At 33.0% G+C, this 24536-nt stretch overlaps 1 protein-coding gene across 1 annotated transcript in view; it reads left to right on the forward strand.

Moving 5' to 3' along the window:
• Window positions 1-24536, forward strand: part of Hcn1 (hyperpolarization activated cyclic nucleotide gated potassium channel 1) — a 369751-nt gene that overhangs the window by 270750 nt on the left and 74465 nt on the right. Inside the window, exon 5 of the mRNA XM_005319677.3 lies at window positions 12295-12441. Coding sequence (XP_005319734.3) covers window positions 12295-12441 — 147 coding nt within the window. The remainder of the gene's footprint in view (window positions 1-12294; window positions 12442-24536) is intronic.

The raw sequence follows: 24536 nt of genomic DNA on the forward strand, positions 1-24536 counted from the left end.
AAATGTTCACTTCAAAAAGTGTGTGGACTTTTATGTAGAAATTGTACTTACATAAGTCTGTAAAGAAAAAAAGCAAATTCAATAGAATTTGCTGATAGAAGTGTGTATGAGAGAAAGAAATATGGCAATACAACATCTGCAATGTTTCTGGTGTCAGCTATTGATAGAAAGTCATCATTATCTGATATGCAGAAAAACATGGTAAAATGGATTTTGGTGGTCGATTTTGGCATTGGATGTGGTAACTGTGAGACCCTTATTAAAACCAATTATTCTGTAAAATTAATATTCACTAATAAAAATGACAAAGAAAAGAATAGTAAAAACTGTCACGTTTTTTAGATCCTGCAAATTAAGCAAAAGTTTGCAAAAATCAAGTGGAGTTGGTAATTAGGCAGTTGGATTTATGAGTCTTGGTTGAATGGTAAAGTCTAGCCTAAAGATAATCTTTTAGTATTTATCAGAAGACACATAGGAATAAAAGTCAGAAAACTAGAAAGGAAATGTATACCTACAAATGTATAATTCTAAAATTCTCCTATCATGTATCATTTATCCAAATGTCTATAAACTATTCCATCCTTTCTACCAACTTAACTGTAATAATGTATTATTCTTTCCTATCATTTTGGTATCGCCTTGCTAAACACTTGGCCAGAAATATGCTCATTTACAGTGACCATGGATTGAATGTGTCTCCTTGAGATCATTCAGCATGGAGGAGATTTTTTAAAAAAGTAGATCAAACAAGTATCATTATCAGTTGATTTTCAGAAATAATTTCTAGATTGGGACCATATAATACTTAACAATTGAAATAGAATCTTTTCTTGTTATAAAAGTTTAACAAAACAATCTTGTTGATTTTTAACAACAGTGTGAAACATCCCTTTTATGGTTGAGTGGAACAGGTCTGGAGATCCCTTTGTAATACTGTTACCTACCTTGGGTCCTAATAGTTTTAGTAAGCAGCTACTTTCAACTATTAAGATGTTTACCTGGCAAACTTATTTAATTTTTCCCTGATGAATGGTGCTAATGTTAATATGTCACTTTTAACTTTATACTAGTTAGAATGGAAGTTCTTTGCCTTTCTTCTCTACTTCAGGAAGTATATCCCGGAACCTAGTATGATGGCTTTTTAAAAAATGAAAAATCAGTCCAATTTTAGACTTAAATCAACAAGCGACTGTTAGTTTCAAACTGTCTCAGCTGTAAAAGTTTGGATCCTTTTTCATTCATGAGTTCTGTGAGTGATCTTCTGAAAATGTCCCCTTTCTCTTGGTAACTTTGTACATAAAAGTTTCAATGCTGTGCTGACTTGCCATCAAATTCAAAGCAATGTTAATATGTACTAATAAAATACAGTTAAAACTACTATCATTCAATCTGTCTTACATACATAAACATGTATTCAGAAGGCCAAATTTCTATATGTTGATATGCAAATGTACAAAATCTATGTGTGTGTATCTATTTTGAAATCAATCACTAGTATTCTCTAATATGGATCTTATTTAAGACTCATTTTGAACTTGGGTTGAAAGAGTATGCTTTTCTTTCCCTTCTGTAGGGTTATACTTAAAATAGCTTTCTAATAATACCTTGGTACTCTTTGGCAGGTAGCTACCAACGATTCTTATAATACTTATTATAATTTACTTATTATAATGTACCCTGCTGTATTAATACAGGAATATAAATTGTTTCATGGCAAGACTGACAAATGATCAATACTCTAATGTAAAGCACAGATTGTGACTAATTGTGTTAGTACATGGGTATGCTACTCCATTGCTTCCTAATTCCATATTATGTCAAACTTGATAAGCCATTTAAATATTATGTACATAAAGAAAATTGTAATTTTGACTTGCACAGAAGGAATATCTTCATTAGATTTTTTGTTTTTGATAAACTAATTAATTAACCTAAAGAAGGGTAAAAGCTAAGCAGTGACAAAGCTTTTTTTTTTCTTTTTCATCAAGCATTTCTTCTTCATGGTAATTTTCTGATGGGTCATTAATTCATTGCCTTCTTTTAATTATTTTCCAAATGATATTTACTCTTAGCAATCAATTGTGTATATCCTCAGATATTTAGTTGATTTAAATTTGAAAACTCATGAACAATGAAATAGAAACAGTCATATTAAAAACAATCTAGAGAGACTTACTAATGGAAACCAAGCTAATAGTAATGCAAAAAAAAATATTTTGACCAAAATTACTGAAGAAGAATGAATTATATTAAACAATATCCTGTTCAAGCTTCTAATCTACTTAGTACACACATATACAGGGATTATGTAATTTATAGTCCATCATTAAAAGTTTAAAAAATTGGGGTTATAAAAAGGCGATACTGAAAACACATTGTGTTTTAAATTTCTATTTCAGTGTGAATATATATTAACAATGGAAATTCAACATGACTTTTCATTAAAGAATTAATTCACAGATATATGCCCATTAAAAAGCACACACGCAAATATACACATTCATACACAAAGGAGTTAATAAGAAAATAATCAATGTACCTAAATTTTAAAAATGTTTATACCATTTTAATCACACTTAATTTGCCCAAATTATTACTCTAAAAGTAATAATCATGTGGACAGTAAGGTAATAAGTGTAAATGAATCTTTAAAAGTATTTTTTGAGAAAGGGAAGAAAAATGGGTGATAGGTAGTAGTCATTTTTGAAGACATGAATACCATTCATTACATAAAAATACAAAGAGAATGAAACTGTATTACCTGGGTCAAATACTGGCTTCAGCATTAACTAGTTGTGTGACTTTGCACAAGTTATTTAAATTTTTGTGTCTCAGTTTCATTATCTATAAAGTATTGATAATTTTAACAATCTCCCAAAGCAGTTATGATGATAAAATGAGTAAGTATGAGTATTTAGCTAAGTGTCTGGAAAATAATATTTAATATACAAGTGTTAAATATCATTATGATTATGGCTATAATTGTTTTAGTTGGGCAAATGAATATATTAATAAACTTGGTTTACACACATAATGTAATAGTATTCAGCCATATACAGAGTGGTATCCTATAGTTTTGTTACAAAATAGGTGAACCTGGAGGACATTATATTAAATGAAATAAGGCAAATTCAGAAAGACAAATACTGCATGAACTCACTCATATGTTGAATCTAAAAGCGCTTATCTCAAATAAGTAGAGTCACATAATGCTTACCATAGAGGGAGGAGGGTTAGTAGGAAGGAAGATGAGGAGAAGTTGGTCATGACCAAGACATAAAGTTAGAGAAGAGAAATATGTTCTCTTGAACAGTAGGCGACTATAATTAGTATATTTCATACTTCAAAACAGTAGAAGAGGGGATTTTAAGTGTTCTCATCACCAAACAATAATATCTGAAGTGATGGATATGCTAATTGTATTGATTTGATTATTACATAATGCACATGTGTTTCAGAAAATCTCTCTGTACCCCAGAATATTTACAATTATTATTTATCAGTTAAAGTAAATTAAAGCTTAAAAAAACAACAAATGTACACTATTTGACCAGAGACAGTTATACAATTGAGGATAAGATAGCAATGAGAGGAGATGCTGGTATATCTGAGGAACCATAAGGAGAGCATATTCAAACACAAAGGGAAGATTAGCCGCATATGAGAGAGGAGATGACTCTTCAAAAGGGAAAGAGGGAAAGAAATGAAAAAATTAGGTGTATCTATGAGTTGGTGGATGTTTTTGTGTGAAAGTTCTTTCTTTTGAAATAAAGTCATTATCTGTGAGTAAAAGAAATTGTAGGGGGAAGGAAAAAAGGAGTATTAAAATATCATAGTATGTTTTAAATGGTCCTTTAGAAAAAAAAAAAAAAACGAAGTAGTGATTAGGTTACCATGGTAGGGATGTTATATCAATTTCTACTCTTGCTCAATTAAACAACAAAATATTTTTCTTTCTATTTTTTTTTTGGAGGGAAAGGTAGGGGGCAGGGGATTAACAAAATATTTTTACACACACACACACACACACACACACACACATCAAGATAAACTACAGTAATAAAGATCAAAGTTGTTTAGAGAAACACTCTGAAGAACTGTTGAAATATTCAAACATATTTTAATTCTATCATAATGGTTATAAGGACTGTGTTTGTTTCTAAGAATCATCTATCCCCTTTTATTCTATAATTACAAATAAGTTACTTTTCTAAGGATGCTTTATATGGACAATTTACTTGCTCAGTAATTAAGCATTTTCTTCTAATTGCTAAATCCACTAACCTCTCATTATTACTATTTCTTCAAGTACTTGTTTAGTTAAGTTAAATTAAGCAATGTCAAACTGACATTTTGAAAACAATGCTCAACTTTGTCATTTTCAAGCAGAGATATAATATTAATGATTATTAATCAACTATGGGCTACTGTAGATAGTATAAACAGTTTCCAAATTTTTATTTTTAAATAGATGAAAGTAAAATTCTTCACAAATATCTGAATAGACAGTTTATTTTCATAAATAAGAGAGCAAATAGCTGTTTACATTCAAAGAGATCATTCTGGATGGGAGAACAAATTTAAGCTTATAATTTATGCGAGGAGTTTCTCAACACATTAAGTTTTATTTCTGATGATTTTTAAGACATAACAGTTGCTTACCACATACAATAAATTTTTTTAAAAAGGCATCCCTATCTTGAGAGCTAAGTATTCACTCCCCTAGTGACAAATGTATGTTTCATTACCAAGCTATGCAAAAAAGAGAAAGATGATAAAATGGAAATATTTAACTTAAGCATCTGCTAAAACAAAATATTTGCTTTTCTTCATTTGTGATTTTCCTTTATTTCCTCCATTTAATTCATCAGTGATCAAATTCAAGTACAAAATCTTTATTACTATAAGATTTACCCTACAATGACTATACATCTTAAAAATTGTTCACAAAGTAACCATGTATCTATTTTTAATAAAAGAAAAATTTCTAAGTAGGAATTGGTAATGAATTGACAATATTGCTATGTTGATAACATGGTTCTTACAAATGATCCCATCTTGCTGAAAAAAAATTGAAGATAAATTTGATAAATTGTGTTACTTATAATCTAATTTTTTAACATTAAAAACTACTTTTTACTTTTAATTATAAGATCATGACTTTAATCAGCACTACTAAAAATATCCCTGGTAAAAAATTAGATAAATCAGTCATAAATCCAGTGATGATCTTTTTAAATATAACAAAGTAATTCATGGCTGATTGGTCTTTAAGAAAAAGTTGAATATTTCATTTTTGACTATTAAAATTACATTTAAAACCTATTTTATATAATTATTTAAATGTAAAATTTACAGAAATTTTATGCTATTAGAAAAATATCATTTTAGTCATCATTTTGATAACTCTGTTTGTACTGAACATGAGGCATGTGTTTAAAATTCAACTAGATTTTTATCTTTTTTATTTAAAGATTTTTTAGTAATTACCTCTATTAATTATATACTATATACAGATACATTCCATGCATTATCACTGACTCTCAATGCATGGAGTATATTAGATATCATTTCATATAGATATATAAGAAAACATTAAAAAATAATGTGTGTGTGTGTGTGTATATATATGTGTGTGTGTGTGTGTGTGTGTGTGCGTGTGTGTGTATATATATATATAAAAACTCAAAATCAAAAACCCAGTGGATATAACAGAAAAAAATGTTGAGGTACAACTGATTCCAACTCTCATGGGTGTTTTACAATACCAAGGCGTATCAATCCTGTCAATTGATACATAGAAAACTATAGACAGCCTTGAAATCATAAACATTTTAATTTCATATTTTTTGGCAGATGCCCTTTTATCTGCTTCTGTAAATTTTGCATGATCCAGAACAAGTTTGAAGTAATTCTATTTTAGCTAGTATAGCTTACTCACAAATAGTGAATTAATGGAGTATTTATATATAATTTGAAAATGAAAATTGATTCCATTATTGACCAAAAAAGTATTTCAATTCACAATAAAAATATAGTTTTAAGAAACATTTCATGAGAATAATATTTACCTTGGTAAAACTTTTACTAATGTCAAGTAGTGAGGGCACCAAAAAGTGCTTGTATATTAACAACCTCCAGGTGACAACACAAGGGTTATATAGTGTATCTTTCTTTTTCTATTTTTGTCTATTTTTCAATTTAAAAAATTTTTGAGATGCATGTCAGAAATTCAAAATACATAGCCTTTGTAATATTCAGGAAAAAGCTTTTATATCAGTCTAATGTCACCTAGATTAAGTGTAATACTATATTTAATAATGTAAAATATTATATATATATATATTATTACATTAACTTGTATGTAATACAATATATAAATATCAATTAAATTACATAATACTTATATGACCATAAGACTAAATAGTATATTCAGAAGTGTATTACAAAAATAACTGTCACCAAATATTATGGAAAAAAATACAGTAACTGACTTTTGGATAAGATGTTATAGGTTTTGAAACTTATTACACATACATGTATATGTGTATATGTCAATATACTGATATATATCAGATAAATATGATATCCACTTGGTAGCAATAATATTGAATATAATATTGAAACATAATTTAGTCATGCTGTTAAAGCATTATTAAATTTATATTTAATCATAGTCTAATAGTATGTATATAAATACATTATGAATTAACTCATAAAATATATTTTTAAAAAAGCTTAAAGTTAATAATAATTGAGAAGTTATTAATAGATTCGTTATTTGAAGTATTGCTATTTGCCCAACATTTTATTAGAGTAAAACTAATTTTTTGTTCAATGAGATTTCCTCTATGTCAAGATCATTGTACTGTCATGTGTAACTAATTAAAACAAATTAAAAAATTTTTTAAAAATACCTTTAGGAATTTAGTGTTTATATATGATAATATTAATTTTGAAAAGTATATTCTTAAACATCAGTTATAAAACAGTTAAAGTTTTAGCTAAACAGGCCATTATAATGTATTATTTTTAATACTAGTGCACAAATAATGAATTGACCTTTGAAATAAAAAGTAGGAATTAAAGATACCCAGAGGTGTATTTATTGTTTTCTCTGAAGTCTGCAAGGCACACTGGCAAGGTGGTTGTGTTTTAAAGGCAGCTGTCTCATCATTCATTCTTGTTTCTGGGATCATCTGGAGTCTCTCACTCCATAAAATATAGAAGAGTGTTGAAATGAGGTATCAGCACAGTTTGGGTCACAAGAGGTGAGACTTTGATAGTCCCAGTTTACCCAAGGAATCTGCACAGGTTGAGTGCACTGTGGACATGGGCTACGTGTAAAACTGTCTTGAGAAATCATGAAGCATGTTACTATCCAGTAGCTCCATGCTTCCTGAGAGAAAAAGTTAATTTCTTACATGTCATATTTTATAGATTTGAGGTCTGGGCTGAGAATCTTGGAATTTCATCAGTTTGAACAGTAACTATATATAATATACTGTTTTTCATTTTTATAAAATCCTGTAGGAAAATTTCTAAATAAAACTCAGTGTCTATTAACTGGGATATGGAGGCTGAAAGAAGTGATACTAATTGTAATAAAACTAATTGTACAAGAAATATGAGGGTTTTAAAAGCCCAAGGAACAAAAGTAATACAATCAAATGGTCCATTTGGCATTGTGGTCAATACTTACATGGTTGGAAAATATAAGTAGTTTATGGGTGTGGAAATTTCAGTTAGAAGTGCAAAGTCATAATCTACTTTTACAGCATTAAAGTAGAAATAATAAGTTAGAAAGTGGAAGAGAAGGAAGAGACTTGTTACTTTCATTATAAACTGTTTAAAGTTCTCTGGAAATAAATATACTACATGGAATTACAAAGGAAGCTGGGCATGGTGGCTCACCCCAGTAATCTCTGTGACTCAGGGGTCTAAGGCAGGAGAATAGCAAGTTCAAAGCTAGCCTCAGCAAATTAGCAAGGCTCTAGGTAACTTAGACATACCCTGTCTCAAATAGATAGATAGATAGATAGATAGATAGATAGATAGATAGATAGATAGATAGATAGATAGATAGATAGACGGACGGACGGACTGGGGAAGTGGCTGAGTTGTTAAGTGCCCCTGGGTTCATTCCCGGGTACCAAAAAAAAAAAAAAATACAAAGGAGGGTAGAGGAGAATTAATACCAGAGACACAATTATAGCATGAAAAAGGAAGATCTGAGAGACTATACATGACAAAAAAATTGGGAAATATAAATGATGCCTGTCATAAATCTGTATAAGAAACAGACACAGAAGAATATTGGGTCAGACTGACCAATTTGAGAATGGACGATAGTTAGAAACACACATTAGATCATTTTTAATACCGTGTGATGCATTATTTTATATATTTCTCAATTATGCAGAAAATTAAAAAGTAAAAATATTACAGAATTTTAAATGGTAATTGTTTTATGGCTCTGAGGGGCTGTACTTTTGTACTTTCGATCTTATGTTTAAGAAAGAAATTTATATGCATCTCTCCCTTTAAATATCTATTTAACAGTGACTATTGAATGTATCAAATAATCTTTTGCACATGCTTTGTGACTACATTCTATTTTTTTTTCTTTTCTTTTCTTTTTTTTTTTTTTTTAACTTTTCCAGTTTGTGTACAACTTCAAGCATCTGGTTTGTTTCATTTTCCAGCTACCACTAGGTGTCATCTTCAAAAAAGTAGTTTGTATTGTTAGTTTTTCATATCACATGGAAATGAGACTTCCATTTATTTTTGCAAGTCCTGTGAGGTTTGAAGGAAACAGGAAGAAATAGCACCCTGTTTTTATAAGTATTTTATCCTAACAAAGATTTCTACCTCAATTCCAAATTAGTGGGCACTGTCCAGTGCCTCTTTTCTTAGAATCCATACCTGTTGATCATTCCCCTTGACATTTTAGGTTCTGCTCATTATGTTTTCTGGTTCTGCTCTCAGGTACTCATGATAATTATCAGTACTCTAAACTTGATCAGCTTCTGTGGCCCAACTACTTTCCCATGCTACTTCCAGTTTCTGACTCTTTTCTCCTCATCTGACACAGTGTCCCTTAGTGCTCCCTTAGTCATTGATGACGTACATATTTCCTCCTCTGAGTGCCTGACCTACATATAAGCATGAGGATGTGCCATGAGCATTTTATACTTAACTTGCCAAAAACTGAATTTATTTTTTTCCTAGTCTGACTACAATGTGCTTCCTGATGTCCTAAGATAACACTATACATGGCATGTAGCAGTGATTTGAAATTTCAGTGTATGGAGGGCCTGTTAGGACACAGACTGCTGTGTCCCAAATGTAAAGTTTCTGATTCAGTGGGTCTGGGTTGGAGACTATGAAGGACTGTGCATTTCTAACAAGTTCCAGAGGGAACTGGTGGCTTGACAACTGTTGAAAAACCATTATCACACAGAAATCATTTCACATTTGTTAGATCAATAATTACTATGCATTAACAAATGGTTAAAATAAGTAATATATACTCAAAAGTCAAATCTAGCATTAGAAATTTTCTCAGAAGTTTGCAACTTTGATCTGAAAGAACAAGGAAGATCATTGGATCTAACACCCTCTCATTATAGGTTAGTAAACCAGGTGTAGAGGTGAAATGACTTATGTGAGGAAAAATAACTAGACCCAATTAACCCTGTTTTTCTATAAAACTAAAATAGTTTCTATTTAGCTATTCAAGGATTATGTTTCCAATTCCAGAGATGAATGTTGAATAGATTATATTTTCCCTATATGAGTGGGCCTCCAAATGAATAAAAAAACTACTAAGTTTTAGTCCACCTCTCTATATTCTTGAGATGCATGGCAAAGGAAGGAGGAATGTAAAACATAGTATATCAGTTAAATTTACAGATTTTATTATTCCAAGCAGTTGGGCAAAGCAGTTTGTTGTGGAAAGGAAGCAGAGATTTTTGTATTTGATCCCAAAGAAAGGCGAATCCTTCGTTAGGACTGAAACACATACAAGGAGGTATACCAGTGAATATCAGAATTTTTGCAGTTCTGAAATCTTAAGCTGTTTCATTGTTTTCCCAAGATTAGATATTTGCAGGAGTCACCAGACTCCACAGAGTATACTCCCAAGACATGTTTAATTAAAGTCAAAGAACAAAATGGAGCATGAGAAAGAGAATAGAGATAAGCATTCAGGTCCAAGAGTCTTCAGTTTCCTGTGGGCCCAATCTTGGGGCAACAGGAATATGCTGTCTGAGTCTCTCTCATGAGCAGCTAAGGTCTCTGCAAATAATCTTGGCTCAGCTATGTTCTCTGCAAAGAGATCCCAAATGTGGCTCACTGTAGATCTTCAGTTAAGCCAATCTAAGCAAGCCTCGTGAACTAGTTGCAAATTATTAGTGCAGAAGCAAACCTTGGGGGTCTCCAGTAGAGTTTCAGACTCTAAACATGTGTTACATATCCCACTGACATCCTTTTTGGCCAATCATACAAACCCAATACATAGATATTCCCATAAATAAAGACAGAGCTTTTCTAATACAGTTACATATCAACTTTATCTTGTATTGTAGGCTTATAGATAAAGTCACTGAAACTATTTTATATGGAGCAGCTGCATAAGAAGCTAGGCAGACAAAATCCCAGGTTCTAGAAGTAGGCTACCAAAGCTAGATAGATGTATGTCTTTTGAGCTCTCCAGGGAAAATGAATGCAGTTTTTCAAGTATTTACTAGAAACTACTTATATACAATGTCAGTGATGCTTTGGTGCCTAAATTTAAATTGCTATATTATAATCTAGATGCTTCTAAGAGATACATGGGATTTCCAGCTTTAAATACTAGGGCAACAGTATGGTTACCAAATCAAGTCTTATGATAAAGTGATATTTTCTTCAAGGGTTCTATTCTTCAAAAAGGAATTTTCAGACAAAATGTTTTTTTTAAATGAAATAAAAATTTGTAGGAAGAAACTGAAGAAATACAATACAGTATGTTGATTTTTGTCATTTCCCAGTTACCAATTACCAATTAGAATAGTCATGGACAAAGAATCAAGAGACCTAAGTCTTTTAGCCAAAGCTCTGTTATCAAGAAAAGATCTTAGATATTTTTCCATATAAAATATATTAATTGTGTTCTATTTATAGGAATACTCATTACAGTATCTTCATCCAGTTTTATTACAGACTTTTAAATTTTTCCTCCATTCTATCATTAGTAATTTTTAGGTTTATATTCCTTGTTTTGAAAGTGTGGCCTTATGACTGTCTGTGGTAGAAAGACCTAGGGAATATTTCTCAAACTTTAATGTGTATATGATCTACCTGGGGATTTTTTAAAGATTTAGATTCTCATTATGATTACGTATGTCTGGGGTAAGGTCTGAAATTCTTCTCTTCATATAAGCTCCTAGGTAATACCCATTCTTCTATGATCCTGTGTGTTTAGCAAAGATGTTACTTTTTAAAAGATTGTGTACGTGCCTGTGTGTGTAAATATGAACAGGTCTATCCGCCACTGATCTCAATCTCTGAGTTTAGGCCTGAAGATTTGCCTTCCCCCAAAGAAACCCCTCCCCAAGTCATATAAACTATCAAGTTTAAGAACTAATTTCTTGAATAAAATATCTAAAGTAACCTTCAGTTTTAAAATAATGCAGAGCTACTCTCATCCTGACACTCCCTTAAACTCTAAATTGGAAGCCTGACATATCCTGTTTCTTAGTTTTGAGCACTTTATTGGGCATATTTAGTTGCTTAAGCATCTATGACTTTCAAACAACTGCCAAGCTCTCTGCCTTTAGATTCAAAATTTAATTAGGTTCAGATATTTTGTTGGAAGGTTTAAAAGAAAACCTTTTGTACTTTTCAAAGTTACAAGATTCTTTTTTCCTTCAACCAAAGAATCAAGCAGCAATATTATATTTCTTTTAGTACTCAACTAGAAAAAAACAGCATCCTGTCTTACTTATTTTTTTCTTCTTGTCCCTTCACTGGCCTTTTTGACCTCCCACTCTCAAATTTACTCTGAAGTCCTTTCATGCCTCTTTTCCACATTTCAGCACTCTATTCTGCTACCTAAATAAAATGCCTGACACAGTATGTGACACCAAGTAGGCACATAGGAACCTAGTACATGAGTTCCCTGCTCTTAACAGAGTTCTTCCTTTTGTCATCAGTTATTCAAATGTTTTTCAATATAGCACAAGAAAGCAATGTGATGATTTCTCTCCCAGCCTGACAATGTTTCTGATTTTCTTCTTCCTTGCTTTGCAGTATAAGCAAGTGGAACAATACATGTCCTTCCATAAATTACCAGCAGATATGCGTCAGAAGATACATGATTACTATGAACACAGATACCAAGGCAAAATCTTCGATGAAGAAAATATTCTCAATGAACTTAATGATCCTCTGAGAGAGGTAAGATTTATTGTTCTCGATCTTTGTGATGTATTGTCATTGTTTATTTCTTCTTTACTTTGGAAATCCTCTGGTTTATGTTATAACACCACTCAAAATAAAAACCAGAACTAAATGCTAAGATTTTTTTCACCTTAATTCTCATTTATTTTTCTCATTCAAAAGCCAAAAAGAAAAACAAAACTTTCAATTTTTAACAAAAAAGTACCTGAAAATGATTTTTCTAACTATGATTCTCTGAGTATTTTGTTTGTCTTCCTGGATCCCCCAATTTTTTTCTTATGGCTTCATTGTCTGTGCCTTCCCAATCTCATGCTTACAAAAACTTTTCATGTATCTTAAATTTTTGTTTTGTTTTGTTTTGTTTTGGTTTCTACTCTTCCCATCTTCATTTTCTCTCATCATCTTGTAGACACTGATCAACAGCTGCTGACCTTATGAAATCAATATATTTTTCTTTCTTTTCTTTTCTTTTCTTCTTTTCTTTTTTCTTTTTCGTTTTTTTAAGAATTTGTTTTATTTTTTCCCCTAGTTGTTGATGGACCTTTATTTTATTTATTTATTTTTTTGTTGTGCTGAGGATTGAACCCAGTGCCTCATACATGCTAGGCAAGCACTCTACCACTGAGCCACAGCCCCAGTCTTGAAAGCAATCTATTTCTTATAACCTAGTTAAAATACTTCACAACATCATTAGCCACTTCTTGTCATATTACCTTCCTCCCATTCCTCTCAAGAATCCTGCCTTCTGTCCGCAGCACATGCAGATCACTACAAGACTGAAGGAGAATGCAGCAGGCTATACTTCTTACACTGCTCTCTGCTTTCTTTTATTACCAATTTTCTCTAAAATTTCCACATAATTGCTGCATTGAGGTTGGTGTTTACATCTTTGCTTTGAAAGTTATCCATGACCTGTTTTTCACCAGTGCTTTGTCTTTGAGCCATTGGTAGCACTTTTTATGGAGCTAATAAAGCACACATGCTGAATCTCTTCTTTGGGCTTTTTACATTGAACCATTAAGTGAGCTGTTGGCTTTTCATTTTCTGTCTCTGAATTTGTTCACTTTAATTTATTTCATTACACACTTCAATTCTGTACATTTGAGCTCTAAGTTCTTGCCATAAACTCCATTTTCTTAAAAGCTTCATGGTATTCCCTGGCACCACATATATAATAAGCTGTGTAATGAAGTCATTATCTTCCATCACTAAAGCATTTATCTTTTAAAATCTCTCTGTAATTTTTTTTTAGTCATTCTCTCAAGTCATTTGGAATGTAAAACTTTAGTCCTATTTTGAATCTTTTCCTTCTGTGCTCTGTACATCTAGTTACCCATTGACGTTGGTAATGCATCTCACATCTGTGCCTTGCTTCCTGCTTCACCAAAATGGAACTAACCTTATTCCTCTCACGTGGACTATTTGTCTTCCAGACCTTAGTCTGTTTTCTCCAACTACTGTGTAAGACATCGCTGTTAGATTAATCTCTTATGTACATGTGCTGGTCGTTTCTTTGCTTAGAAACTTTCAGTCTTTGCATTACAAATTAAATCAAATACAGAGTCTGTAGGCTCATATTCCAGCCCTTCTGAACTCTGACTATAGCTAAATTTCCAGCTTTTTTCTATTGTTGCCCTGTGTGTTATAAAGTCGCTTGAGTAGCTTGTAGCCAAAGTGAGCAATTTGCTGTTTTGCAAAAATCAATCATAATTTTTCACCTTTAAGTCAAATGTTTTCCATAAATGTTTCTTATCTGTTGGTAAAATCTAGTTCAAATATTATCGCCTTGTTTCTGCCTTCTTTCATCAGACTTCAGCCTGGATGTAACCTTTCTTTTCTCTCGAGTCCCAGGCACTTTCTCTATAACCTTTGTGTGCTACATATCCATTCTACTTCTTTTATCATTGGTGTTTCACCTTTGTTTTCTCCATCTTTGTCTTGAAATTTCCTTAAAAACAAGGACCATTGGTCAATAATTTTTAAGTTTCTTAAAATTTCTGGCACATTTAGCATAAATTCAATAATTCAAATATTTTCATCCCAAGTGATATCTTTCTGCTTTTTAACCATTCTGAATTTTCTACATCCACTAAAAGTTATTTGTACTTTTAAAACAAAACTGTAAAAATATTAGTTAAAGACTTTGGAAATAAAGGTAGCTAAATATCTGCTACTGATACTGATGTAAAATTATTTTAAGTTTTATTTTTGTGGTACTGGAGAGCAAAATCAGGATTTTATGCCTGTAGGGCACATACTTTACCATTAAGCCATGTCCCCAGTCCTTTTTATTTTATTTTTCAACAGAGTCTGGCTATGTTTCCCAGGCTGGTTCAAGGTGGGACCTTCCTGCTTCAGCCCGCAAAGTCACTGGGATTATAGACTTGAGCCATTATGCCCAGTTGTTGTTGATATTTTTGTGGCTGAATTTACCATTCTGTCCTCAAATTAGAACATACAAATATTTTTTTTTGCTTTATAGAATGTAATTTAAAATTTTCTGTATTTTTATAAAAGAAAGCAATATTTATTTATTTATTTTTAAAAACTACCAGTATGGTTTGCTTTATCTCTTTGCTATAACACAGATTATTTATTTTTTTTAATCTAAACCTTCTTCTCTAAAAGTAAGAAGCTTGGAACACTGAAATCAGGTTGTGTTTTCTAAGGGTTCACAAGTGGAGAAGGGCATGTCATACACAGAGATAAAGTAATTCAAGAGACAATATTAGAGATAAAGCTCAAAAGAACAGAAGATGTGATAAAACTAAGGCTCCATTCCAAAGAGGCAGAGAAAAGTTAGGATTCTAGCATCAAATCTCATGAGGAAAAGCAGAAAGCTAACAGAACAAGTGCAAAAAGGATCCCTAGGAAGTTGCCCCTTTAAATGTGAAATAGTTGTCTGTGATAAAAGAAAAAAAAATTCTCAGTGTAATATAAAATGAAGATAATGGGAAACTTTTCTCTGCCATGTATATTATTCTTTCTCTTGCCACACTATAATTTATACTGATTGTGAGTGAAAATTAATCCATGTTTCACTTTTACCTGCAACCACACACAAACCTACCATTTTGTTAATTCCTGCAACTATTTAATTGCTTTATTATCAATCTTTTTATTTATTCAAATATCACAGTTTAGGGTCTCAGTACCTTTTATCTTAGCTTCTGAAGTTCATTAATGACTCTTCTCTTTGGCTTTAATCTCAACCAGCTCAAATGCATTCCATTACAGGGCTACCATATTTGTTGGTATAAGCCCCAAATGTGATATCACCCTCTTCTTGGGGCTGACCATGACCTCCAATGCCCTATGTCCATGCTCCTTAACATGGCTCACGAGACCCTTCTTGCTGGCCTCCAGCTTCATTTCTTCACATTAATGCTTCATCAATCAATAACTGATAATTTTTGATGAGTATTGTTGATAATTTCCTAAAAAAATGCTGACTCTTCTTTGTCTTTCTCCATTCTACTTCTCTACCCTCAATCCTCCTACTTTCCATTAAGCACTCTTGTCAGGCATTGTCCTCTTCATAAATTTCCTCTAACCACTCCATCTCTGTCACCCTATTTATTACTAGTCAATTTGTTGTCTCTTTCAGGACTATGAGTTTCTTGAGGATGGAACCTGTGTTTCATACCCTTATATCTCTAGTGACCAGCATGTACTAAGACTTCATGAGATAATAACTTAGTGAGTACGCAACAGAATTATGAATGGAAGCCAGAGTGAGAATAAAATTAGGGCTCCTAAAAATGAAAGTATGCAATGCTCAGGTATTTATCCCCTGGAAAGGGGAAAACAATGTGTCTCTACTTACTCTCCTGCCCTTAGCTTTTGCTGCTCTGGCATCAGAATCACACAAAAGTCAATATTTAATATTGTATGGAGATGAGTATTAGAAAAGGGAAAACACAAGTAAAATAGAAAGGTGGGGAAACACAAACCATGGTAAAGAGATAAGGAAAGTCATTATTAAATGAAGCTTGAGTCTAAAAAAATCCAGACATGTATTTATAAGAAATGTTGAATAAGAACAATGGGACTTATTTTTATCAAATCAGCATACTATGGACCTGCTATAGTCAAGTCATAGTGTTAGATCAGGATAAATAGATAAGAAATCATAAAGCACATCATCCTGTCTTTTCTAAGTTGCATTTCATTTAGGAGAAGAGGTGTAAGCCCGCATTAAAGTGGGTTTCTGTAACTGTGGTTCCCCTGGTGCTCTAGAAAGTGCCTGCCACATACATAGAAGACATTGAACAACCCGCACAACACATGTCCAGTAGGTGAACCATAGCTCTCAGAAAGGGAAAGCAGCATTACTTGGTAGGTATTTCATGATAAAAGATTAAAAAAAAGATGTTCATTATACATGAATACATACATGTCACAAAAAACTGCTAATCATACATTTGATTTTGAGGCAATAGCTGTTTGAAATACTATAATTAGACTTTAAACTTATTAAGGCTCATTTTTATGAATGTATTTTAAGTAATTTGAGATGCTAGAATATAGCTATAAGCAATGATTTCAGCTTACAGAAATATAGGAACTCAGGAACTTATAAAAATGAAGGATACATTATACTTTCAGACCCTCAAATACCCAAACACATACCCTATTGCTTAAAAATAGAAAAAAGTAAAATGCAATGGGAAAGAAAGTGAAAATTTTTTTTTATTCCTAATCAATTTAGGCTATATTAAGTTTTATTCATCTTATATACCAGTCTTTGTTTTAAATGTTGGAATACTTTTTTAAAAATCCCTAAGATAAAAAATGGTGATAAGGATTTCTCTTGCCTAAACTTTGAAAACTCTCAGAAAAAAATCTCACATAAAATTAGTTCAGTTAGTTGCAATTTCAAAAATACTGTATTGAAATAAATTCTCCTATTCATTTCTATGGCAGAAATTAGGTGATTTATCTTTGTCATTCGTTATAGACAAATTGCTAAAACAACTTTAACAAATAACTTCGTCATTCTTATTGTTCAAGCCCCAGTACGAATGTTGCCTCCTCAAGCAGGCTTTCCCTGAGATGCTCTAATTTAAATCAGCTCCTTTGGGGCTGGGGATGTGGCTCAAGCGGTAGCGCACTCACCTGGCATGGTTGCGGCCTGGGTTCAATCCTCAGCACCACATATAAACAAAGATGTTGTGTATGCTGAAAAATAAATATTGAAATTTAAAAATAAACAAATAAATTAGCTCCTTTGCAGTCACTGTCCATCACATAAGCCTTGTTGGTGTGTGTATATCACTCTTCTTGTTTTTCTCTTCAGGTTCCCTTGTTGTGTCTGATCTTCCATGTGAATTCAGGATTCAAACCAGCCAGGGCCTTCTCTTTTTTGATTTCTACCCTAACTCAAGACCACTGATAGTATACACTTAATATTTACTTGTTGGATACATAAATAAACAAAATGAAAATTAAATAAGGATCACATCCTTGGCCAAACATCCCAAAGAAGTGTTGATTTTTAGGGCTTGGAGAGCATTTTGTCAATAAAGCAGCAGACTTTGTATCATAAGAAAAACAATACTCAAAATGACAACGAGCTTTACTTACAGAAGTGACTGTAGATTTGACTCCCTGCATTATTTTTTTCTAACATGTTACAAAAAGAAGCTGGCATCTTTGTATTCCTCTGTAATTGTGTTAAGGTACACACTGTATGCCAGAACATTCTACTTTTTATGTAGTTGTTTTTACATTCTGTTTCCCTTCTCCAGGTTTTTGCATGAGTCACTTTGTGAAGAGTTAGCTTGGGGAGTGTGGTGGGGTGAAATTTGAAATAGAGTCCCATCATAAAAGGTTTATAAATATTCTAATGACATCCATGGAACACATAGGAAATACTTTTATTTCTTATTTTGCTGCTATGGTGTTTGTGTCCATTGTTTCCAAATTCAGATGTTGAAATCCTAATACCCAAGGTGATGGTATGAAGAAATGAAGCTTTTGGGACATGATTCTGTCATGAGGGTGGAGCTTTCATGGATGGGATTAGTGCCCTTATGAAAGAGATCCCAGAGAGATCCCTTGACCCTTTGCCCTAAGAACACACAGCGAAAAGATGATCATTTATAAATTGGAAAGTTGGCTTTCACTAGACAACAAATCTGCTGGCAATTTAATCCTAGAATTCTCAGCCTGCAGAACTGTGTCAAATATGTTTTCGTTGTTTGTGAGCCACCTGGACTCTGGTGTTTTGTAACAGCACCCCAAGTGATTAAGACAATTACTATGGCAATTTTGCATAGAGTGCTGCCAATGACTTATCAAACACTGGGGCCAATTACCAGTTTCAAAGCTAAGAAGTGAGAAACCTCAGGGTATCAAAGATTCATAGAGGCAGATGGTCATATCCAGTTCATCCTGCTCAAGGCCACACAACCTGCACACCTAGCTACATAGGAATTGCCAGCATTCAGGGAAATGATTGTAAAGTCATCTTAAAATATTTTCTTCAAGTATTCACCAAAATGCTAGGACCACAAAATAAAGGAAGAACTATAATTTTCATAGGAAAATCTATTTTTTTAGAATTAGACCTTTATAGGTATACATAGTCATTGGGTTCATCCTGCCAAACTCATACATGCATGGAAATTGATTTCAGTTCATGAACCCCCTATAATCCTCCCCCCTTTTCTCTGCCATTGTTTCTCCCCTCTCCCATTCTCTTTCCTCTACTCTATTAGACTTCCTTTCTCTCATCTATGAATTTGTATTTGATTATTTTTTCTTAATTTTATCCTCCAGCTTTCATATATGAGAGAAAATATTCTTTGAGAACTTTGAGTTTCTGAGTTTGGTTAATTTCACTTAGGATGATATTCTCCTTTTTTATCCATTTACAAAGAGAATAGCATAATTTCTTTCTTTTTTATGACTGAGTAGAATTCCATTGTGTGTGTGTGTGTGTGTGTGTGTGTGTGTGTGTGTGTATTCACCTGTGATCTCATTGATATGTGAGATGTGTGGCATATATATGTCACCAACTGCCTGGGCTGGCAAGATGAGCTAGGTTCAAAGGAGCTGGCTATATCAATAGCTAAGAAAATGACAAAGAAACTACACAGCACATGAACATGAGTTTCTAAGGTTGAGGACAGGACTGTTCAGTGACCCCAAGGATCAGCTCCATTCTGGGCAGCACTGGAAAGAGAGCATGCACCTGTATTCTTTTTTATTTTATAGAGGGGACACACATAAGAGAGGTTCGATGGAATGTTCTTCACCAAATAGGGTTTCAAAGGTGGAGACTTGCATTGTGATGTCTTGTGATCAGCAGATTGATTGACATCTTGGCAAGTCACACCCATCTCAGGTGCTATGTGGGATCACAGGCTGAGCTAGAGGAAAGAAATGCACATTTGTGTCTCACAGCCCAATCAGCGTGCAACACCAGACCAAGTCCCCTCATAAGTTCAAATGCACATAGCTTACACATACAGCCCACGGATTGCTCGTCTCACACACACACACACACACAAAATCATAATTACTTGATTTATTTTTCTATTCACAGGCATCTGTTTTGATTCCATTATTTAGCTACTATAAATTGTGCTGCTATAAACACTGAGGTGGCTGTGTTGCTATAATATGCTGATATTAGATGCTTGGGGGAAAAAAGGAGTGGGATACCTGGATATGGGGGGTTCATTCATAGTTTATTGAGGAACCTCCATACTGCTTTACAGAGTGGTTGTACTAGTCTGCAATCCCATCAAAAACATACAAATATACCTCTTCCCCCACAAACTTGTGAGCATTTATTATTGTTCGTGTTCTTGATCACAGTCATTCTTAGTGTAGTTTTGATTTGTATTTCCCTGATTGCTAGACATGTTCAACATTTTTTCATATATTTATTAGTCAATTGTGTTTCATCTTTTGGAACATTTCTGTTGAGTTCTTTTGGCCACGTCTTAACTGGGTTGTTTGGTTTCTTTGGTGTCAAGTTTTTTGAGTTCTTCGTATATTCTAGATATTAGTCCCTATTGGAGGAGTATCTGGCCAAGATTTTCTCCCATTCTGCAGGATTTCTCTTCACACTCTTAATCATTTCTTTTGCTATTCAAAAGTTTTTTCATTCTTTTTTCTTTAGGCATCCTGCTTACTGATTCTTAGTTTTTGGGTTTTTTTTAATTTTTTCCCTCTTGTGCTTTGAAGTTCTTATTAAAGAAGTCAATGCTAGCAACTATATGATGGATTGTTGACCCTATGTTTTCTTCTAGCAGTTGTAAAGTTTCTGATCCAATTCCTAAGTCATCGATCCAATTTGATTTGAGTTTCATGCAGGATCTAATTTGAGAATGGGCCTAATTTCATTTTTGCTTCAAATCTTCTTTGTCAGATATAAGAATAGCTATTCCTGCCTGTTTTCTCAGACCATATGCTTGAAATATTTTTTGCCATCCTTTCACTTTCAGCCTGTAAATGTTGTTGCCTGTAAGATGAGTGAGTCCCTTGTAAACAACATATAGTTAGACATTGTTTTATGATCCTTTCTGCTAATCTCTGTCTTTTAATTGGAGAATTGATATCATTGATCATTTATATTCAGTGTTAATATGGATAAGTTTATGGCTTTATGCGACTTTTCTATTTTATTCTTGTCTTGCTTCTTCTTTGATGGATTATTCTTCTGTTGAACTTCCTGTGTTTGTGAGCTTTGATGATTGTTCTTTAATTCCTCTGCAGTTTATATTTGAGTATCCTCCTTTATAGTGCTGTCTTGGTGCTCATGAATTCTTTTAGTTTATTCTTGAGGAGATTTTTTATTTCCCCCTCAAATTGGAAACTGAATTTTGCTGACTATAGTATCCATTGCTGGCAGTTGTTTTCTTTTATGGATTAAAATATTTCATTGCAGGCCCTCCTTGATTTTATGGTCTAAGCTGAGAAATCAAAAGAGAGTCTTATTGGTTTACCTCTAAATGTGACCTGATGTTTATCTCTGGAAGCTTTTAATATTATTTTCTTATTTTCTGTTAGGTATTTTGATTTTAGAAGTCTCAGTGATCTTCTTATTTGACTAGGTGTATTTAGGATCCTATAAGCCTCCCATATGTAGACATCTACCTGGTTTGTGATATGGAAACATTTTCTGTAACTGTGTCCTTGAAGGTGTCCTTTATGCCTTTAGTTTGTATCTCCATGTTCTCTTCTATCTTAATGATTCCCAGGCTTGGTCTTTTGAAGCTGTCTCATAGTACTTATATATTCTAGTCATGTTGTATAGTGTTTCCTTTTATTGCCTTTTGTGTACTCAACATCATATTGTCTGTTTTCTATGCCTGCATTTCTATCTTCAAGGATTTGAGGTTCTACTTTCAATATCATCTAATTTGTTGGTAATTTCAAGTGAGTTTTTAATTTGATTGATTGTGCTTTTCATTTCTAGGAGTTCTGCTTTTCCTTTCTCCACTATTTCTATATCTTTATGAAAGTGGTCTTCCATCTCCTATAATTTTTCTCAATTCCTTTCTTAGATCTTCCTTCAGTTCATTGGATATTTTAATAATCAGGTTGCTTTCTTATAATCTCTCTCTGGGTTTTCATCTACCTCACAGAGGAAAATCCTTTAAGATGGTACTCGGAAACTTGGCATTCTAAGTTATACCTATTATTTTATGGTGTATCTCTAATCTGTACTCTCTAGTTTCCCTGTAACTGTGTTTAGTCAAAATTTTGAGTCTGCAGAGAAGGGCTTCAGTAATTTCTAGTCTTCTAGTAATTTCAAATAATTCTGACTATGCTCCCAGTGGCCCAACCTTGGTTTTTCCTGGAGTCCCCACCTCTTTCTTTTTACTCCATCCATTTGTAGTATCCTCTTATTTTCCCCTGGCTGTGCAGAAATATATAATTTCATTGTTTTGGATAGTTGAGGATTTTCTCAGTGACACTTATAGATGTGTGTTCTTTCAGTACATAACAAACAGTGAATGAAAACCTGCTACTGATGGTCTCTTCAGTATCTTGGTCACCCTTTTAGTTCCAGGATAAATTAAATGCAGTTCCAGCACTAACTAGATGTATGACTTTGGACTATTTTCTTAACTTATTAGCAATTCATTTTCCTCATCTTGAAATATGAATGATGGTGTTAACAGCTACTTTATAGAGTTGTCATAAAGAATAAGCAAGCAAAATAAATTTTTAAAAAATTAGGAAAGTGCTTCACACATAGGACATACACAGCAAAATTTAACTCTTAGTGTTACTATCATTCAGTGCAGAATAAGACATAGTCCCAGCTCTCATGGCCCTTATAGTTTAGTGAGAGACAGACATTTAAATACTCAGAATAAGTACATAAAGGGGCAGAGAGGGTGATTCAATGGGTAATAGGCTAATATGTGTGAGACAACACATCCAGCTTCCTTGTATGTCCTATTTCCTTTGGAATTCATTCAAACAATCTGCTGATAAGCTCTCCCTTAATTTTAACAGCCGGCTTGCTAGAGACAATGCCTTAGCATAAAAACTTGACATTGAAATATTATAATCATAAGACTGATGCATGCTTTAATAAATGCTGGAAGTATATTTAAAAACAAAAGCTAATTAGAAAAATTCGGTGAACTATACCCCTTTGCTTATGAGAGCCTGTTGGAATGTGTACAAAGTAAGAATATCTATTTTTAACATGATCAGATTTTTACTGATTGGATTAGAGCAAGAATGGCAAACTTAAGAGTCAAAAAATTGGTTAATGTCCTTCTGAGCCTGTCTCCAAAGTTCAGAACTGATCTATTTTTAAACAATGGAGTGTGAAGAGCCATGGGCTGAAAATAGGTACAGATCATGTGTCCCAGTGGAATATAGAATGTCAGTATATTTCATTTTCACAGAACATGAATTGGGCTGAGAGTATAATCCTGTGCTTCTGACCTTTAATTTGTTGAATAGATTTTTATACGAGAAAGTGTCATTTGCATGGATATTTATTTAGTGTAATTCTGAATCATTTTTTAAAAGTACATAGTTGTTGATTTTTAAATGTCTTCTAAAATGCACTTAGTTAAAATGATCTAAAATAAGCTAGGATTATAGTATCATAAATTTATGTCAGCATCTTATAAGTTAACAGATATCCATGTAAAGGCATAAGTAACAAAAGACAAGAAACATTATATAAGTGGCCTTGCTGTAGTCACAGTGCTAAACAAAGAACTTGGGTCTTCTTTCTGTTGGCTGGGAGTTTTTTCAATGTACCCCTAAATTCTGGAAAAGAAACATAAAAACATATATTGATTTTTTAATGTGTACAAGACATTGATCCAGGAGTGACAGGAAAAGCAAATTGTAATATATGGTTTTCAAGTCTCAAAGAAAGTGCTTACTATATACTTGGACAGACTAAACATAAAAACATTAAGCAACAACAACAAACAAACAAACAGCAATGACAACAACACAAAAAAACATGGGGAAAATATAAAAAACCTCTACTAAATATTCAAAATATGTAGGAAGTCACTTATATCCCACCCAGGTTATGTGTGTGCAAGGGAGTAGATAACCATGGGAGGGATGGGCTGGCTGTGAAATAAAAGCCATGAAAGTAATATATCAAGAAATAAAGAAAAATGGCCATAATTATATATTTGCAAGGCAGGTGTGTGATAGATTGAGCCAACCAGAGGGTTGTCAAACAAAGAAATAGCCTGTGCTTGCTTTATTAATAATGTACAGACCAAAGGGGGTTGATAGGGATCTCCTTCCTGGGAGACCTGATGAGAGTGGAGATAAACAGGTTGTTTGTGCTTGGCAGGTTACACTACTCTCCGGAGACTGTGTTTGAACTTGGAGCTATGAGCTAGATTGGGACCAGGAGGATATGGACTTTCTCCAACAGAGGAATTTTACCCAGTAGTTCCCGGAAGAGTGGCTTCCTTGCCTTTAATGGCTGGAACATTGCCCATAGCTCACACATTGTTTAAGCACGACTCCCAACATTTATAGTTAATTGTGAGAGAAATGCATAATATGCATACTAACATTGTTGAGAACAGCCCATGCTCACCAAATCCTGGAGAAACTGGAAAAGCCTCAAAGAG

This window comes from Ictidomys tridecemlineatus, chromosome 1, assembly GCF_052094955.1.
Source record: "Ictidomys tridecemlineatus isolate mIctTri1 chromosome 1, mIctTri1.hap1, whole genome shotgun sequence".
NCBI lineage: Eukaryota > Metazoa > Chordata > Mammalia > Rodentia > Sciuridae > Ictidomys > Ictidomys tridecemlineatus.